This window comes from Stegodyphus dumicola, chromosome 5 (genome assembly GCF_044657685.1).
Source record: "Stegodyphus dumicola isolate Sdum_Otavi_A_Nest chromosome 5, ASM4465768v1".
In the NCBI taxonomy this organism is placed as follows: Eukaryota; Metazoa; Arthropoda; class Arachnida; order Araneae; family Eresidae; genus Stegodyphus; species Stegodyphus dumicola.
In genome coordinates, this window is record NC_140772.1 from 157681073 (window position 1) to 157701765 (window position 20693).

Consider the following 20693-nt stretch of genomic DNA (forward strand, 5'->3'; position numbering starts at 1 on the left):
GCCTTAATTAAAGAACTGCTTGCACTTAAGATCAATGGAAGAAACAGCCAATTTTATTTCTTTAATATTATGAGTATTTCAGAACAAATCTGAAATACAGTCAAAAGTCGTTAATCTGGACTCATTGAGCGTTTGGCGATTCCGGATTATCGATTTTTCTGGATTATAGATCATCAGTTTAAATCTGGTAAGATGGCATGCAGAAATTACAAAATTAAAAATATGAAACCGTAATTTATGAAATAAAGAACAATTATGATCTAAAGGGTATCAAAATTTACAAAAAGAAAAAGCTTAATATTTATTTGTTTACTTTATTAAACATTTCTTTCAATGTAATTGTATTTCATATTACATTGAATTCAATGTAATTGTAATTCAATGTAATTTCAATGCATTCTTTCAATGCTTCGTTTCATGTGATAATACTTTCTATTTAATTCTATTAAACAGACATAATTTCTTGTTTAGTTACAAAGTTCCACTGTTCAAGTCCTATAATTGCTGTGTCAAGAATACCAACTAATTTGTCAATCGAAATGTTTTCGTTTTCTATAACCTCTCTGTCACTTTCTTCACTATTGGAAGCGAATTATAATGACGAGGAACTTGATTTAAATCATATCAAAGACGGAGTACATCGAGATGAAATACTATATTTAGTAAGGAATTATAAGCCAAATAAAATAAAAGCATCTGCTCTGAAGATAAGGATAGTGCTGACAGATCAACTTCCAATTAATTGCGCGCTGCGGCCTTTCTGCCCCCTGCCGCAGAGCAGCGTGAAATTGATAAACAGATTTCAGATTTCAAAACATACTTTTGCTTTGTAGATCCTTTACATATTAGTAAATATATATCGTAAATTCTATTTGACATAATCAAAAGTTCAAGCTTACTTTTATAAAATTGTTCTAACAAGTCTGCAAAAAATAATAAGCCGGATCCAATTCGAAGATTAAGGAACAACGCAATCTGCAACATTAACTGATTAACGCGCATGCGTAAACGTATTATGCGCTTGCGCACACGCATATTCGCAGCCGTAAAGGTCTTACGCGCACGCGTAAACGCTTATGCGTATGCGTCAACACGATGCATGCGCAGAAAGTTTGTAGCTTTGAGGTCTGGATTATAGATCATTCCGGATTATGGGTGTCCGAATTAACGACTTTTGACTGTAATATAGGCCAGCACCAGGGCCAGTATGGCAGAATTTTCAGAATTTAGTGAAGCACTGAGCAATGCAATTTAGGGCAAACATTGTGTACATATTGTGTACTGTTACAAATATGATGAATTTTTTAATAAATAGTCAGTTTTCAATTTCTTTGCTTTCTTTGATTGCTTCAATACTTGTGTCTAATGGAAAAATAAAAAAAAAGGGGGAAGATAAATATGTTAAATGAAAGACTTCTGGAATCAAAAGGAGAAAACTCAGATAATTTTGTTTTCATGGTTTTTCCAAAAATTCTCCAGAAGATGAGATATCCATCACAAAATTCCTATAAAACACATCCATTTCATGTTAATACAATGAAGACACTTTCTTTTTTATCACATTTTTTTTTTGAAATTTTTGGTCTATAAGTCTTGAGTTTAGTTCTTCTGAAGTGCAAGGTCTAAAATTCAAAAGAAAAATTTTTCCTGCCAACTCTCTAAGAGCAAAATGCCACAAGATTTTTGAAAAAAAATTTAGAAAAGAGAAATGTTAAATGAATTTTCAAGAGAAAACTGATACATATTTAAATATTCTGAAACAATTACAGGGGGAGAAACTCTTATAAGATAAATGAAATTAACTTTTTAAATAATTACAGAAGCACTTTTGTTTTTTTTCCTAAGAAGTGTTTAGGAAACTGTGTTTTGTAGCATGTATCACCTTGTTCATAATGGCAGAAGAAAGTAAAAAAGTTTTATTTTAATGTCATTTTTTAATTATAATTTTAATATATTATAATCATTTTACAATATTTATCAATGTTATTAAAATTAATAAGAAAAATCTTCAAAATTTAGCAAATCTAAAAAAAAAAAAAAAAAAAAAAAAAAAAAAAAAAAAGTTGTATAAAACTGATCACCAAAATGTTTTAAAAATGAATTTTAAACGAGCAAAATGTTGAAAAATCATCAAATTTAGAGTAAAAAAATATTCCTCCAAAATGTTAATTCACACTTAAAATGGCAGTCGTAAACGTAGACAGACTAAAATTAAGGATCTTTTGATGGTTTTAGTTAAAATTAACGATGTTTAAGATCCCAAAAATCAATAAAAAAAAAAAAAAAAAAAAAAAAAGCACATTTTACTGAGGTAGAAAAACACAGCAGTGAACATCTGATTCCAAGAATGTGTCAATAGAATATTTTTTCCCCACAGCATGTAATCCTATGGAAATGAAGACACAGAAAAAGTCTTAAAGAGCTAAGAAATGCTAGTATGGAAAATTCTTAAAATTGATACTTAAAACTTCAAGGAGAAAGGCCTGTCATAATAGAGAGGACTAAGAGATGAGAGATTACATAATCAGCTTTGTGTGGATAGTACCTGGCTAGTAAAAAAGACTTCATAGAAGTTGAGAAATTGTTATTTCAATCATAACTTTATTTTAAAATTTGATTATTAAAATATGTCTTAAAATGCTCTGAAATGCCTGAAAATACTCTAAACAATCTCCAAAAATTCTCTAAAAACTTCAAAAATGCTTTAAAAGAGGAAAATACTAAAAACTAAAAAAAAAATTATCTTATAGATAAGAGTCTACATAGTCAATCTGTTACAACTTAGTTTCTGCAAAAATTCTCTTAAGAACTATAATACAATACTATAAAAATACATACTTATAGCTTAAGTAGAATAAAGAAGACTTAGCAGTACACAAAAATTTAAGAAACTTCCTTTTTTTATTTTTACCTTGTTAGTGTTATCTGGAATATTTCATGTTTGTAAATAGAAGCTGCCAAGCGAGTCAGTGATTGCTTTCCAGAGCCACCAACACCTACCAGAAGTGCACTACCTTGAGGAGTGCTTATGATGCGAGCAATCTGAAAGTAAGAAAATAAAAACATATTAAATTAAATTCAGTTAGATAATTATACTTCCAGTCACTATGAACATCAAAACAAGACAACACATACAGTACAAAGTCCTAGATCTGGACTCATCAGGACTTTGGCAATTCCAGATTTGGGAATTTTCTGGATTTTAGATCATCAGTTTACATCTAGTAAAATTCCTTGTAGAAATTATAAAATAAAAAATCTGATATAATTGTTCATGAAATAATGAAGCATTTATGTCAAAATTTCTTTATTCCTACTATCTCACTTTCTTCATTATCGGTCATGATATTTCCTGGATTTGGAACTATATTACAGATTTTGTTATCCATTAAGTTGACAGATAACTAGGGCACTGTCATCGCAATGGAACCCTTCTGTAATATCATCTTCAATTATTACCACCTCTCCATAAATCCCCTTGACTGGGAAATTTCACTTTCTATTTGTGATATCTTCATATTTGCAGCTATCATCATAAAGTTTAGCAAGCATCAGCTCTAGATTATTGGCTATGTATCATGAGACTGGCAACTAAATACATGCCGTTCTGCTTAAATTTATCTTTCCCCAATTTTCTTGAGGAAATTAAGTCTGAATTATATTCGTTTTATTATTTCTTTTACTTACATCTATTTCTAACATACGCTTTCTAACATACAATTTCTTATCTACGTCCCTATGAAATAATCCCAGATATACTTAAGAGATACACACTTTTTCATTATGCACCAGTGAAAAGTTTTGACATGTTTTTTAATCATAAACAATTTCTGGTTATAAGAATAGTTTACATATGGCAAACCCAAACACACTTCATGGCAGGTGATGGCCAACAGATCATCATGCCATGTGCCAAAAAGCAAGACAGTTTCATAATGGAAAAAATACCCTTAAGGTTTTATCATTTAAAATTAATACCAAAGTTTATTTTTAGAAATTACTTTTAAATTTCTCCTAGACAACTCACTTAACCCTTCGCAATACAGTTGGTTTAAGTTTGCAATTATCACCAAGTATAATGTCAGTATAAAAGGTTGCCATGCTGTTTGGTTTTCACTTACTGATATTTAAAAGCAAAAACTGTTTTACACTTCACAGGCTGCCACGAACGTGGTGCCACCACATGGTGTTGAAAACAATTAATAATAATAATAAAAAAATTATATACTAGGTTGATGTAAGTCAGTAGGAGTTTAATCAAAAATACACTTTGATAGAACATTTTAGTCTGAGATGTATATGTTGAGCAGTAAGATGTATACAGAGTTGAATTATTGATCATACAGATTTATGCTAATAAACGATTGTGTTACTTCAGTATAGAGCTTCTTTACTTTGTGATGAAATGAAATCAAAAATCAGGCCTCTCTACATGCTTTATTAAGGGGGAAAAATGTCTACTCTGCATGTGTCAAGCATTACTGCTCCTGGATCATTAAGTATATGTTGCTTTTTCCTCTTTTTCGGGGAAAAAAAAAAAAAAAAAAAAAACATGAAAGGGCTCAGATTTTAAGGGTCACCCAAAAGGGTTTGTTAAGGTTTTTCTATGCTCTCACTGAGCTCCCCATCTACCAGGCTGACTGTTGCACTTATTCCTGCCAACTCACTTCTTTTTTCTTTTTAGCTTTATTATTAAGAATCATTTTCTTTGCACTTGTGCCATATACAGCTCAATGGTAAATTATAAAAATTTTAACAGCACCCCGTGTTTAGAATTCCTGATGAGGTGTTAAGTATTGGCAAAATTTTATTAGTTTTTTCAATCTTTTCTCGGTTTATCATATCAATGTACAGTTTTCTAAATAAGGTGCCTTGCAAACGCCTTTTATTAACGTTTTTTGGGTCAAATCTATTAATTAAATATCATGTTCTTTGCACTTACACCACATAAAATTCAGTTGAAGAGCAAAATCAAAAAAATATTTTAAAAAGCATATATTTAGAATTTTTGATATACAGTCTCTTGCACTGGAGATAAAAATGTTTTATTCCCTACAGTGTTGCCACTGCTCACTTTCAGATCGCTGAGTTTGTTAATCAAAAATACATTAAAGTTTTACAGAGCATGAAATATAAAACTTGACATTCAAAATTCAGGCTTCCAGATGCAGATGATAAGGTGGAGGACTACGTTATTGAAAATTTGATGGTTGCAGGTAGCGTCACTTTTTTCACATGCATACATTCATGCAGATTTTTCATTATTTAATTTCTTTGACTATAATACAGGGCGATAATATTTTGTGGGAACAATTTGAAAAGTGATACGCTGTCAAATCATGTTTTGAGACTAACAGCCCATTTGGGCTAAGGGAAAAAAAAAAAAACTGCTGTTCGAGATGCCTGGATATTGGACATTCAGATTTTGTATTTTGTACTGTATATCACATCATTATTTTTTTATCCTATAAATAATCCCATAAAATCATTTTAGCATAAAAGAATTAATGTTATAGCTATATAAAAGGGGTTTAAAAGATTGACTTACCTTAATTAGGTGAACCATAGCATCTTTAAAGAATACCAGATCCATTTGCAAACCTTGGCTACTCTCATTATACTGATGCATAAAGTAATTAAGTCGCTCAGCAAGCTCTTCAAAAGAAGGAATCTAAATTTATGCAAGTGATAGTTTAAATATAATGAATTTTGTAAAATTTTAATTACAAAGAATTCTACATATGTTTAAAAAAGAAAAATAAATTATTACAAAAGACCTAAATGATAAAAAATACAGAAAAATATACCACACACACACACACACACACAAAAAAAAAAAAAAAAAAAAAAAAAAAACTAAAGATATGAAATAGTGTTTATCCTCATTTAATACATAAAAAAGGCAAACTAGAAACTAACGTATATAATAAGGAAGTATTATTTCTTCTTGACTCAGAAAAAGTGCAATTAATTGCACAAAGAAAACACAAGTAGAAAGAAAAAAACATCTTCATTTATTAAGGTACAAGTCAAATTTGTTTTCATACAACAAAATTCCAGAATTGATCAGTGGCATATGGAATAAAAGATATCTTACAGAATTTCTTACATTAGAATACTTTCATACAGAACTTAAAGTTTTTAAGAGATTCCTTCCCTTAAAATAAGTGTTTGTTTGATTTTTGATTGCTATTTTATTTGCTGAAATTACCTGAAATGAAATATTTAGATGTTAGGTTAAAACTGTTAAGTTTTTGTGTCTTTTCTTTTTTTGCATTTTTTCGTTATTACGTATCTAATTTTAACCTAAACAAACAATATTAAACCATATGATGTGGACACCACATGACTTCCTTGTATGGCCTGTTAAATTACACACACTTTTTGCTGCATTTCATTTAAACTTATTTCCTAGGATTTTATTAGATATATATTTCTCATTCAATTAAATTCAGTTCTCACTTGGTGGCAAAGCAAAAATACATAAAATCACAAAATATCTTCATTAAAAATTGTAAAATACAGAAAACACCAAATACAGTTAAAACAGTTAATTTTTTTTAAACAATTAAAATTACATTTCTTATGTAAAAATAAGCAAATCGGCCAGTGGGCAAGAAGGCAGACTTTTTGGTGCACAAAACTGAAAGTTTACTTTTGGTCTCACTTGGCAAAAAGACACTAAAGGTGCAGAAACTGACTTAATTCACTATTTTACTGCAGGACTTAGAACAGACCCTGATTCTACCGAGTTTTAAATAGTGTTTGTTAGACTTAACTCGCCACTTGGAATTTTAAATTGCTGATAATTCTATAACAGTTGCAAGCAGATTAACGAAGGGCTTAAAAACCTTAACCGGAACATAAAAACTATATAATTCAATTACGTTTAAAGCAAAAAATGCAATAAATTACTAACATATAAGAATAAAAAACTAAGCTCACCAAACTAGGTAACAGAGTGGGAATAAATACATATACAGTCAAAAGTCTTTAATCCGGACGCCCATAATCCGGAATGATCTATAATCCAGACCTGAAAGCTACAAACTTTCTGCGCATGCGTCAATGCATAATGTGTTAACGCATGTGCATAATAACTTTACACATGCGCATATGCGCCTACGCATGCGCATAATACGTTTACGCATGTGTGTTTAATGTATAACGGACGGTATAAGCTAAGCTAAAATTATCTAATTATTTATTTCAGTTAATGTTGCAAATTGCGTTGTTCCTTAATCTTCTAATTGGATCCTGCTTATTATTTTTTGCAGACTGTTAGAGCAATTTTATAAAAGTAAGCTTGAACTTTCGATTATGTCAAAAAGAATTTCTGATTCTGGAGCTACCAAAGGATCTACAAAGCGAAAGCATGTTTCGATGTCCGTCAAACAAAAAGAGGAATTGCTGCAAAAAATGGATAAAGACATATCCTTTGATTCTCTACTCCTTCCGAAATCTGTTTATCAATTTCAGGCTGTTCTGCGGGGGGGGGGGGATTGTTGGGGCGCGCAATGAACTGGAAATTGATCTGTCAGCACTATCCTTATCTTCAGGGCAGAGGCAGATGTTTTTATTTTATTCGGCTTATAATTCCTTACTAAATGTAGTATTTCATCTTGATGTATTCCGTCTTTGATATGATTTAAATCAAATTCCTCGTCATTATAAATATCACGAATACACATCAAATAGTTTTCTGGTCGCAATTTTCTAATTTCGACTATGCGCAATGTATGCTTTACGCATGTGTGCGTTGAAAGAAATGTTTAATAAAGTAAACAAATAAATATAAAGCTTTTTTTTTTTTTTTTTTTTTTTGTAAATTTTGATACCCTTTAGATCATAATTGCTTTTTATTTCATAAATTACAGTTTCATATTTTAAATTTTAATTTCTGCATGCCATCTTACCAGATATAAACTGATGATCTATAACCCGGAAAAACCGATAATCTGGAATCACCGAAGTCCCGACGAGTCCAGATTAAAGACTTTTGACTGTATATTTATATATACAATTGGTGTAGCCATTTGCATCAAAAAAGAGAGGTGCACAACTACATGTTATAGCAGTTCCATATACAAAATTTCAGTGTTCTACGGCTACTCATTCTTTAGTTATGCGAATACATATATATGCACGTACAGACATCAAGAAAAAATATCTTCTGAATTCATTTTAAATCCATTTTACAATTTTTTTTTGGAAAAACAGTCCTTTATTCTGTCCAAATGTACAGATGTCATGCAAAAACTTCGTTCAAATGGAGCAAAAACATCATTCAAATGGTTTTGAGAGCAGTTGAATTGGACATTTTTGTTGAAATATGAAACCCAAAATTTTTTGCAATTACAATACTTCCTTAAATTTCATTCAAGGAAATAAAAAGACATACTTTTCAACACAAGATTATTATATTATATTATCAGTTATCTCCTCCTCCAATTTTTTTGCTTTCTGTCCAAAATACAAAATTATATACATAACACAAAATTGATTAGAAATAAATTATTACTTAGAGTGCTTTGCTATAATTGTTACTTTACAAGAAATTTATGAACCAAATAAAAATATTAATTTAAAAAAGAAATTCTGAAAATTTTAGTGAAATGAATTAAACAAACTAAGCACATTTTTCTTTGAAATAAAAATTTAAATGAACAAAATTGCATTGATAAAAAGTATCTTGACATTTTAGTATTTTGTGCTAATTTTTAATTTAATGGTTTTTAAAATTACAAAATAATAATAATAATAAAAAAGTAAAATTCTGTGCCTCAACATAAAACCACTTTATATGTAAAAAAAGGGAGAGGGATGCCTCAATACTTTTAGAAAAAAAAGAGAGAGAGAGAGAGAGAATCTTTCAACAAAATATCTTAGATTTCTATAATTCAAAAAGGGAAAATTGAAAACAAGGCCATTACTGCTTACTTGCTCATAAATAAGCGGCATTTCAAGAATTACTTCCGACTCATCGTCATCTGGTTCAGGAGGATCTCTCATAAAGTTCACAAAATATGGTTCCTCTGGCAAAAGTTTTGCATATTCTGGTCCTATTTCTTCTTCCACAACTTTAGTCATTTTTTTCAGAAACCAGTCTTTATCTTCTTCATTTGTAAACCTGACAGAAAAAAACTCATTTTCAGATTAAAAAGCAACACAATATAGCCAAATACTGATGAATTATAATTTATCAATTCTGCATACTTGTGATCAATTGGCAAAAGAGTAAGCATACTGTAACTACTAACTATTCTAAAAATAATTCTTCAAAACTTTATGCTTGAAGTTTTTAAGAGGGTCTAATCAAGCAAAATTTATATAATTAATGCAAAATCCATCTGTAAATAATCTATTAACATTCAGAAAGTAAATTATCATTATACCGAATATATAATTTTGCAGGATAATAATAATTCCTGAAAAATTACATTTTCTAAATAAGTGCATTATTTTAAAAACAATTAAAAAAATCTACTAGTTTATAAGCCTATCATCTAAGTACTATAGCTACTCTGTATTATAATATATTCAGAGCTTAATTCACATAGGTGTAAAGGTAAAAATACTTTTTTCTATTGTAAAATTAATTACATTTTTCATTACATAGTATGATAAGACTTGCAATTTTGAATATAAGGTTATTTATTTTTTCAAGTTTGCAATGCTAAACATCAGCTCAACAAAACTTTTCCAGAAATGGGATAACATTAACTTTTTTAATGCAAACGTCTTAACTTTCTTCTTTACATAAAAACTTCTATTTGATCTTGCACTATACATAATTATAAAAAAGTATACATATACTTCAGTCTTAAAAGTACAAGGATTATTTACTTATGCTGCAATAAAGGATTTTCTTTGAAATTTAAAAAAATTTTGGCAGTATCAGTTAGTTCTGTGATATCACTAATACTGAGTAAAATTTCTGTAATATTATAGTTAATACTGATTGATATTTAATACAACTAATAAATTATTAGAGATTAATTATGTCAGTGATAACAATAATTCAACTGGCATAGGATTTATATTACTAATTTAAAAAAAGACTCTGCTTTATTTTACTGATGTAAATAAAATTTGTATTAAGCATTACAAATGGGAATGAGAACTATTTAATAATTCAAAGGAAAATATGAAATTCTGTTTACTACCTAGCTGACATTGTCAAATAGGTTTATATGAATTTTGGTATCAAATTTACTATTAACTCCAAAAAATTATTTTGAGAAATTCTGAAGGATAAATTGGTTCTGTGCATGTTTTGAATTCCAGTATCAGATACTGATGATTGATGTTTCTTAAAATGCCCTAAATACTGATCTGGAAAAAACTGTCAATAAAGAATTATAATTCAAATTGAAATAAGTCAGATGAAATGTTTTGGAAAAATTCAACCTTCATTAGAAACATATAGTTTTGAAAATAAAGATGATAAAATAATAAATTTATTGTCCATTAAATTAAAATTCATGGCTATAGGATTTAATATTTGCAGTAAGATTAAATAAGCATATAAATATTGATGAGGATAAACCATACTTTCAGTTCATTGAAAAACGTTACTTCAATTACCTGTCAGCAATTACTCTTGTACATTCATGCTTCCACAGTGCTAGTAAATCTTCCTTTGCACCGCATTCAGGCTCCTCAATTTTCAGCATACCTTCCCAAATACGAGAAAGATCTCGAAGATTAAAGACATAATGGAATTTAGCAGGAGTTGGCAACATCTTTTGCTACAATAACATATTTTATTAATATAGTATGCAATATCTTTTGAATGATATTAATTCCTTGAAATATATATATATACGTATAAACATATATAAAGATAAACAGTACTTTTGTTTCCTGCCATAAAATTCTTGTAGCTGGTATAAAACTTTCTATGAACTCTGCAATTTCATCAGGAAACCTTTCTTTACAAAAATATCCACATCCAATGACACCTATTAGTAAAATAATTTTCAAATTAGACAAAACTAATAGATGGGAATGAAAATTAATTAATACTGTGTTATGGATTAATACTGTACCATACTATGGATTTCAATTTGTTTATACAGTGTGAATCTGAACAAGTGAACAAAACTTTAGGGGGGTAAAGAAGGCAGCTATATGAGCAATATTCATCATAGAATGTATGGTAGGAATGCAAGTGGTGAGAAGTTAAAGAGTAGTTTTCCACTGTTACATATAAAAATTAACTCAAGAATGAGAGGAGATACTTCAGAAAACAATTTTTAACAGAAACGTAATTGATGTACATGCTCAGAGAAATTGCTCAAAAGACTTTCCGCCAACTATAATGCATGCTTCACACTTGTGGGATAGGGACTGATGCACATTTGCGAAGTTAACAGGCATTTCCTGAGTATTGCTGGCAACAACAGCAATACTGGAGACTGGATTCATATTGGTTTCAATGGGGCAGTCATAGATTGGGCTTTCATATGGTCCCACAGAAAAAAAGTCCAAACACGAGAGATCCAGTGATCTTGGTGGCCAAGCTATGGGGCCACCTCGACTAATCCATCGCCCTGGAAATTTTATGGTTCGTATAAACCAGCTATCCATAGTAGAAAATGCCACTGGGTGTGAGGACCGACCCTTTTTATACCATTTGTTTACAACGCTACCTAGCTGCTAGCTATTTGCGTTCTGACCATACTTGTGTGACGAATATTGCTTGTATAGCTGCTTTCTTTCACCCTTTAAACTTTTGTCCACTTGTTCAGATTCACCCTGTATAATACGGTAACAGCTTAAAACTTCTAAGAAAACATACAGTAACATATATCAGAAGGAAGAACTTAATTTTAAAATAAACATTTACAATAATATTAAATTTAATAAACATTTACAATAATATTAAAATAAACATTACATTACAACATTAATATAATATATTAATAGTTGCTACATATCTAAGTTACAATTGCTTTATTTTCCATGTTGAAGAGGTGATCAGCATGTTAGTCTGACCTGAAATACAGACTGCATTTTCCATTAATTAACACCAACCCGATGTTAAAATTTGCCTAATTAAAAAAAGTAAATATATAGCAATATGATTTTGAGGCACAGTTATAACATTTCTGTGATAAATGAGGAAAAAAAAAAAAAAAAAAAAAAAAGAGATTACAAGACTTTTTAAAAAAAAAAAAAAAATATCATTAAGTGTTCTTAAAACTAACACTGTTTTCACTATTACAGCATCATAAGTTGTGTGAGCTTTCAAAATATGCTTTGAAGAACACTGAATTTATCAAACAATTCCATAAAACTCTTTAAAAAAAAAAAAAAATTAATTCAAAAATAACGGCATAATTTATATAAGGTTACTAAGTAAATAAAATTTAGAGATTAATCTTCTATATAATGGTCTGGAATTTCTTGTATGAAATACAGAAACTTGATGTTTCTAGCTTCCAAATGAATTCTATAACTATTATGACTGCTCCTGCTTAAAAGACGAAGGAAGTTATAATAGACTGATACAAATTAATCACTGAGTGCGAACATTCGGATTTGAACTTCAATTAATTAATCATTTTTGATGTCATGCAGCAAATTCTTAAATTATCATTGAACCAGTTTTCCCTCTCTCTCGAACAACAGACAGCACGGATGGAAAAGGCTTCAGCCTTACTCTTCACCACTATCTGTGTTAAATCGTGTGTTGAGTTTTCTTCAAGCTTGTAATTTGTCATAATAGAAATTAGTTAAGAAGTTGTCACAAGACTGAGAATTTTCTTCCAGTGCCTTCATTTTTCAGTAAAGGATGCCACGAGAGTCAATATATTTCCGAGATGTTTTGCCATTTTTAACTCCATGTGCTAATTAATGCCTTGCTTCTAGCCTGTACTTAAGATGCAAAGAATTCTCTTCCTGTGAGAAAAATAATTGGAATTCCTTCAGCAGAATTATTTTCTCAACTTATTTTCCTTATTCAAATTTTCGTATATGTAGGTTTTAGGAGGATGAAAATAGGTATCTACATAGCTTCATAATCTACAGTGTAGGACTTTGTTATGTTCAAACTCACAAGTACTGTTAAGAGGTTGATGATATTTGTATTTTCCCTTTAGTAATCTTTTACATGGCCATATTAATCAATTATAAGTAGCTACTAGTAAATAAATAATCACATAAATATAGTTAAGTTTCTGATCGGTACTGGAAGATAAAGTAAGTGTGCTTATTATGCTATGTTCTAGCAACAGGTTAAGAATATTAGTGTTCCTCACTCCTTAAATTTTAAGTTTCAATCAACACAATATTGGTTTCTATTTATAGGATATCAGTTTATTGGGCACATGCAGTTTTTTATAACATCCAGTTTTTATTAACATTTTCTGCCATGACACCTTTTTTTTTAACACACTGGACAATATATTTCTTTTTGGGTAAACTGCACCTATTTATGCATTTTTATGTGTAAACAAATCCCACCATGTTTAGTATCAGATTAATTTTTATTTGGTCCACTTCAGTATGCTTTTTCCAACCCACATATTATTACAACATAAAATAAATGACATTTTTTGAACTATTCTTCAATTTGTTTTAAGAATAAATTCATTTTTAATTTAAATTTTTTTTTTATTTTTAATTTTTAAATACTTGGCAAAATAGTCAAGTATCCTGCCTGATTTTATTCAGCTAAAAATGTGGTTATTAATTCATTAAGTTAAGAATGTGGTTAACTGTATTTTATATATTTTAGGTACTTGCTAGATTATTTTAAGCTCTTTCGCTTTTGCTTTATAGCATATAGTGTTCAAATTAACATCACATAAGACAGAAATGTGTAAATAGTTCCATAATATTTTCTGAAAATTATATTATTGCAAATAATTATGTGAACTAACGCACATTAAGGACCAACCAGTGGCTGAATAATAAAATCCATAATACTGGTAATTCATCGTGATTCAATTTATGGCTGCTCAACTGACAGGAGGAACTTTACTAGAAAAACAGTGAATATGAGTTAGTTTCCTTATAAAGCATACTACGAAAAAGTCATCAAAAGAACTTAAGAATTTACTATAATAAATGACCTGCTTACGACATTTTATGCTTTACCATAAGTAGTTATCAATGGTGCATTTTCAAAACCACATTTTTTTATCAAGTAAATTACTTTAATATTACTAAAACTTTAATGAATATTTTAAAATTAAAACAAAATCCAGACAGTTACAAAAATATATTGTACGAGGGCTATCCAGAAAGTAGATTACGTTTTGGAATAAAAAAATAAACAAAGTATAGGAAACAAATTTTATTATATACAGATGAAAGCCACACTCAAATACTACTTTTCTACATAGTCACCATACAAATTAAGGCATTTATCGTAGCGATGTACGAGCTTGGAAATTCCTTCGTCGAAAAATTCGGCCGCCTGCGCCTTCAACCACTTCGTTACCTCTTCTTGCAGCTGTGCGTCGTCATCAAAACGCTGCATAGCCAGCCACTTCTTCATTGCTGGGAATAGGTGGAAGTCGCTCGGTGCCAGGTCGGGACTGTACGGCGGATGAGGAAACAACTCCCACTTAAAAGATTCAAGAACTTTACGAGTGACATTTGCCGTGTGGGGCCGGGCGTTGTCGTGAATCAACAAGATCTTAGAGCTCAACATTCCTCTGCGCTTGTTTTGAATTGCTCTTCTGAGTTTTTGGAGAGTTTGGCAATACCTTTGAGAGTTTATTGTAGTGCCTCTTTCCAGGAAGTCCACCAAAATTACACCTTTTCTGTCCCAAAAAACAGTCGCCATCATCTTCCTTGCCGACATTGTTTGCATGCATTTCTTGGGTTTTTGGGGAGAACTTGTGTGCCCCACTGCATTGATTGCAATTTCGTTTCACAGTTCACATGTTTCACCCATGTTTCGTCACCAGTAACGATGCGATCGAGTAAAGAGTCACCATCCTTATGGTAAGCGTCCAAAAAGTTCAACGCTGCAGCCATTCGCTGATTTTTGTGGTCCTCTGTCAAGATTTTTGGAATCCATCTTGCGCAAAACTTGTGGTAACCAAGCTTTTCGCTGATGATTTCGTGCAACAAACTTCGCGAAATTTGTGGAAAACTCAAAGAAAGTTCCGTTATTGTGAAATTTCGATTTTCACGGACTTTAGCATCGACTTTTTCGAGAAGTTCGGCGGTCACTATGCTGGGTCTCCCACTTCGATCTTCGTCGTGAACATTGGTTCGGCCATTTTGAAATCTTATGACCCACTGACGCACTCCACCTTCAGTGATAATGTTGTCCCCATACACTTCACGAAGCTGCCGATAGATTTCTATCGGTTTACAGTTTTTTGCAGTCAGAAACCTTATTACTGAGCGCACCTCGCAGGATTTTCAATTAACGCAGACATTTCAAACCGTCACAGTATCTGAACGGAGCACAGCACGAACCTCTCACTAGCACGGCTAGATGCAGACTGAGCTGCGCAACGCTCTGACCCCAAGATGGCCGCGCTAGCCCCGCCCCTAGCGGACACAGACGGAAACGTAATCTACTTCCTGGATGGCCCTCGTATTTTTATTTTCAACAATTTTCTGCATTAACAATTCACCACACATTTATGCTTAATACTTCTTCCTTATACATTAATTTATTTCAATTGATGAATCTATGTGACCTGCACTGTGTGACCTATGGTTCTATCATGATGGAGCAACATCATATTTCAGTACTCTTATACATGATTGGTTGGGCATAAAATATATACCAGATGACAGTATTGGAAATGAGTATCCAGTTTCAAAGTCACTATAATTGTTAGAACTGACACTTTTGGATTTCTTTCTATGGAGTCATCAAAAGAACTGGTGTACTGAATACAACTACACGACTTGTTACTACAGTCAAAAGTCGTTAATTCGGACACCCATAATCCGGAATGATCTATAATCCGGACCTCAAAGCTACAAACTTTCTGCGCATGCGTCGCGTTCACGCATGCGCACAGGCGTTTACGAGTGCGCATAAGACCTTTACGGCTGCGAATATGTTTTTGCGCATGCGTGTAACGGACGGTATAATCTAAGCAAAAATTATTTAATTCAGTTAATGTTGCAGATTGCGTTGTTCCTTAATCTTCGAATTGGATCCGGCTTATTATTTTTTGCGGACTGTTAGAGCAATTTCATAAAAGTAAGCTTGAACTTTCGATTATGTCAAATAGAATTTCCGATATATATTTACTAATATGTAATTTGTATCTACAAAGTGAAAGTATATTTTGAAATCCGAAATCTGTTTATCAATTTCACGCAGCGGATTGGAAGTTGATCTGTCAGCACTATCCTTATCTTCAGGGCAGATGTTTTTATTTTATTTGGCTTATAATTCCTTACTAAGTATATTTCATCTCGATGTACTCTGTCTTTGATATGATTTAAATCAAGTTCCTCGTCATTATAATTCGCTTCCGATAGTGAAGAAAGTGACCCACAGGTTATTGAAAACGAAAACATTTTAGTCGGTATTCTCAACACAGCAAGTATAGGACTTGAACAGCGGAACTTTGTAACTAAATAAGAAATTATGTCTGTTTAATAGAATTAAAGAGAAAGTATTATCACATGAAACGAAGCACCTTACATTGAAAGGAATGTTTGATAAAGTAAACAAGTAAATATAAGCTTTTTTTTTGTAAATTTTGATACCCTTTAGATCATAATTGTTTTTTATTTCATAAATTACGGTTTCATATTTTTAATTTTGTAATTTCTGCATGCCATCTTACCAGATTTAAACTGATGATCTATAATCCGGAAAAATCGATAATCCGGAATCGCCAAAATCCCGACGAGTCCGGATTAACGACTTTTGACTGTACAGATAAAAACTTAGGAACTTGTCTTCATAGTATATTTACTTTGTGAAGAGCACATTGCTGGATCATATTCACTCAGACACTCCATGGCATGCACAAACATGCCTCAATATGCATAGCAGCTATTTTGAGCATCTTCTTATGTATACATAATGTCTTATGCATGTACCAAAGTTCTCAACAAAGTTTGTTTTTAATGAACCAGATGAAATGGCATACTTTTTCTGGAACCTGGAGAATGTAAAGGTCTTGGGTTAATTTTTTTTTTTTTTTTTTGCCTTTCAAGCAAGGAATTCCTCCCTCATGTCGTTTTAACAGAACAGTTTGTATAATGTGGGAAAGAATGATGATTTAGAATGTAAATGCAATCAGAAAATGCATTAGTATGGGATAAAAAGTTGATGAGACCAAAGTCAACATCAATTTTATTTCGAAGATTTTCTCTTATGCATTTATTAAGACAAAGAACTGAAATATATGAAAAATTATTGAAAAAACAAACCAATATTTTGTTTCAATAATGACAATACTTGTTAAAATTTTAAGTTTTTTACACAATTTCTGAAATAAGCACTTTCAAAATTGTACATTTCTTCCTATCATTTATCAAAACAATATTCAGGATCTCTTTTTTGAGATTTTCTTAAATTTTTTCATTATATATATGCTTTTCTTTGGTTGAATTAAATGCACAAACAAGCTTGAGAAATAAGCAAATTTAGATCTGTGATTAATCTTTAATTTAGATCTGTATGTTGGTATTTAAATTAGAAAGTCTTACAAAGATTTCAATAAACTTCACATATAAATGTTGTTCACATATAAATGTGCAAAATGTTGCAGTAAAATAGCATACTTTTAAATGCGGTATAAATTTTCTACTTTAAGAGGGACAACATTAAACTAAATTACAACTGAATTTTTCAAACTACGACAAAACAAACAAAATACTATAGAATATTTCTTACATTTTGAGTCACATGAACACAATGAAAATTACATTTTTAAATATAACTGAAAAATCAGTTTATTTTGGATTTTAGCAATATGATCATAATATGTTAATATCTAATTTTACATTTCCAGCTTTAGATTTAAAATATATTATGTAATTTATTAATAAAATTCACAAAGACTGATGGCTCTAAAATATAAGACAACATTGAGGTTGATGAATACAGTAAACTCTTTTCCCAATGTACTCCTGTGGGACACTTCACGTTGAATTTTGATGCAGAGATCCTTTCAATCTCACTAGCTGTGGAAAACCTCAAGATAAAGATTAATTGTTTCTCTAAAGCAGTTATTCTAGTCGATTCCAAAGCAGCCATCCAGGCTGTAGTTATAAATCATAATACAGATACCCAGATTATCTCAGAAATAAGACAAACCTTGAACTTTCTTTATAAATACAACAAAATAACCGTTTTTCAATGGATCCTTTCAAATGTGGGTATCAACGGTAATGAAAAGGCAGATTCACTAGCAAGAAGAACACTTGAGGGACAGGACAAAAAACCACTTCCTCCACAGTCACTTAAAAAGCATATATTTGAGAAAATAATGGATACTCTTAAATCTGACCAGGAGATAAAGGTCCTGGGCCAACACTCAAGACACTCGGAAAAAGTTTTGTCAAAAACCCTGTCAAGAGGCTCTGGCAAAATTCAGACTGAAAACAGGTCATGATTGCATGGCACATCGTCTTAATAAAATAGGCATATTTCCATCATTTATAATTTGGGCATCATGAATACAAAGCATCTTCTTATATGCCCAGAACTAAATAAAGCGTCTCAGCAAATGTGGTGAGATAAGCAAACTATACTGGAATACCAGAACTTTCATTAACTCCTTGTAAAGACTGGATCTCTTGTTTTCCTTCTCATTTTTAACTTTTTACTTTTGTTCCCATCTTAATTTGTTCTGGTTCTTACATTAAATTTTTGTTCTTTTTTATTATATATCATTGTTCTTGGGTGATACTTGAATTGTTTTATATGTTTGGATTGCCAATAAAGCCATATGTAACATTAACAACTCATTAACAAAGAAAAAGAAGAAAAAGGCATGAATTCAAGTGTTATTAATAAGCAATATTTTGCTGTTAGGAATAAGTATCAAAATACAAACCAAATATTTTATCAATGGATCTTGGTGCTGGTAAAGTGCAGTTGAAAACTGAAAACTGTCTTTTTAATCTACTTGGAATGTCATTTCTTCCTCCTCCTGGTTGAATCATTGCAGCTACAAATTGTATATCTACTATAGTTGTGAAATCTCCTGGTTTGTCCAAACTATAAAAGCCTTTATTTTCCATTAACTGTCTTACTATTTCATTTGTAACCTAGAATATTATATTCTGAATGAGAAACGCTATAAAAATGAGGGTCATATAAGTTTGATGTTCTCTTAGAACAAATTATCATTCTAAATACAAGAGGTTTAAAAATTATTTTGAAAACAAAACATATTTCATAAAAATATTACAAAATACTGAACATGCTATTAACTAATTAGTGAAATATTTATATATATTACTTAATAATTAATGGTGTGATTTATGAAATTTAACTTCAATATTCATAAATGAGGACACAAATTTATCATATCAACGAGAAACTGAATTATGTTAATAAGTGAATGAAATAAATTTTAGGTACACTTTGAGGGTGAAAATATAGTCTCCTTTTTTTTAAAACCAAAAAATTGTTTTGCACAAGTGTACAGTTTTGAATGTTGCAAAATGCATTCGGCAATAACACTACCAATCCATGTAAGAAGAAAAAATAATTCTTGAAATAAAATGAGTAAAAAGTGTGTGTTTTTTAAAGACACTAATGTCTAAATGATCTGTGTTTAGTCACCTGTGTTAGACAAAAAAGTATAAAAAATTACAATCAAAAACAGATGGGTGATGTATTTTTTGAAATTTTTTTGTTTGTAAAAGGAATAACATTCAAAAATAAGAAAGAAGCTAATTAAAATTCAGCTAGCTCTCATAAAAAGAAGAAATATTCGAAACTGGATAAACAATAATATAATAATAATATCTGCATTTTCATCGATCAGCAGAATCTAATTATGCTGACACTTTTAAAGAAAAGAAATTTTAGCACTGAAGAACTGTAGAATTTGTGTACAAAGAAATTGTACAGAATGTGTTTATACATTTTTAGAACAATCTCGATAAATAATTTTAAAAAAAGCAACTGTTTTGGAATATAAATTTCTGGCAGAAGCTTATTGTTTGAAATGAGAAATATCATTTGATACTTTTAAATTTATTCTTCTTTCAAAATGTTGCATGTAAACAAGCTGTGGATAACAAGGATATGTTTTTGTGCTTTTGGAAGAGAAATTTTCCTATTTCCAATTCCTAAACACTGGAAAGTGCATTGTATAAAACTTCCAAGTGCAAAATAAGCGGCATTTTTTATCAGAAAGGAAAAATAATCAATCATTAGTTCTACGTGGAAAGAAAACTCCAGATGAACACCTGAAAAAGTATGTGCTGTTTCTAATTCTTCTAAGTTCATTCATCAGTAATAAAAGAAAATCTGCTGTTGCAGAGTCTTTAATTATATCTGTAGCACCAATAAATAAAATAATAAATCAAGATTTACAATTTAAAAACAATGTTCACCGGATTTTGTCAAGGCATATGGCTCAACATATTTAGACAATAAATGGTCTGGTTTGGTTCATTTGACTATGGCAAAGCACTCAAAGGCTATCTGCCTAGAGGAAGGGATACTTTTGTGGAAGAATTTCTAAGGAAAACTGACTCATATACATGTTACACATGGAAAAAACAATGAA

At 30.6% G+C, this 20693-nt stretch overlaps 1 protein-coding gene across 1 annotated transcript in view; it reads right to left on the reverse strand.

Moving 5' to 3' along the window:
• LOC118184242 (dynein axonemal heavy chain 8-like) overlaps positions 1 to 20693 on the reverse strand; it is a 442084-nt gene that overhangs the window by 127521 nt on the left and 293870 nt on the right. Inside the window, exons 53-58 of the mRNA XM_085817842.1 lie at positions 19005 to 19218; positions 10858 to 10964; positions 10588 to 10751; positions 8941 to 9130; positions 5549 to 5671; positions 2912 to 3042 (exon numbers count right to left, since the gene is read on the reverse strand). Coding sequence (XP_085673968.1) covers positions 2912 to 3042; positions 5549 to 5671; positions 8941 to 9130; positions 10588 to 10751; positions 10858 to 10964; positions 19005 to 19218 — 929 coding nt within the window. The remainder of the gene's footprint in view (positions 1 to 2911; positions 3043 to 5548; positions 5672 to 8940; positions 9131 to 10587; positions 10752 to 10857; positions 10965 to 19004; positions 19219 to 20693) is intronic.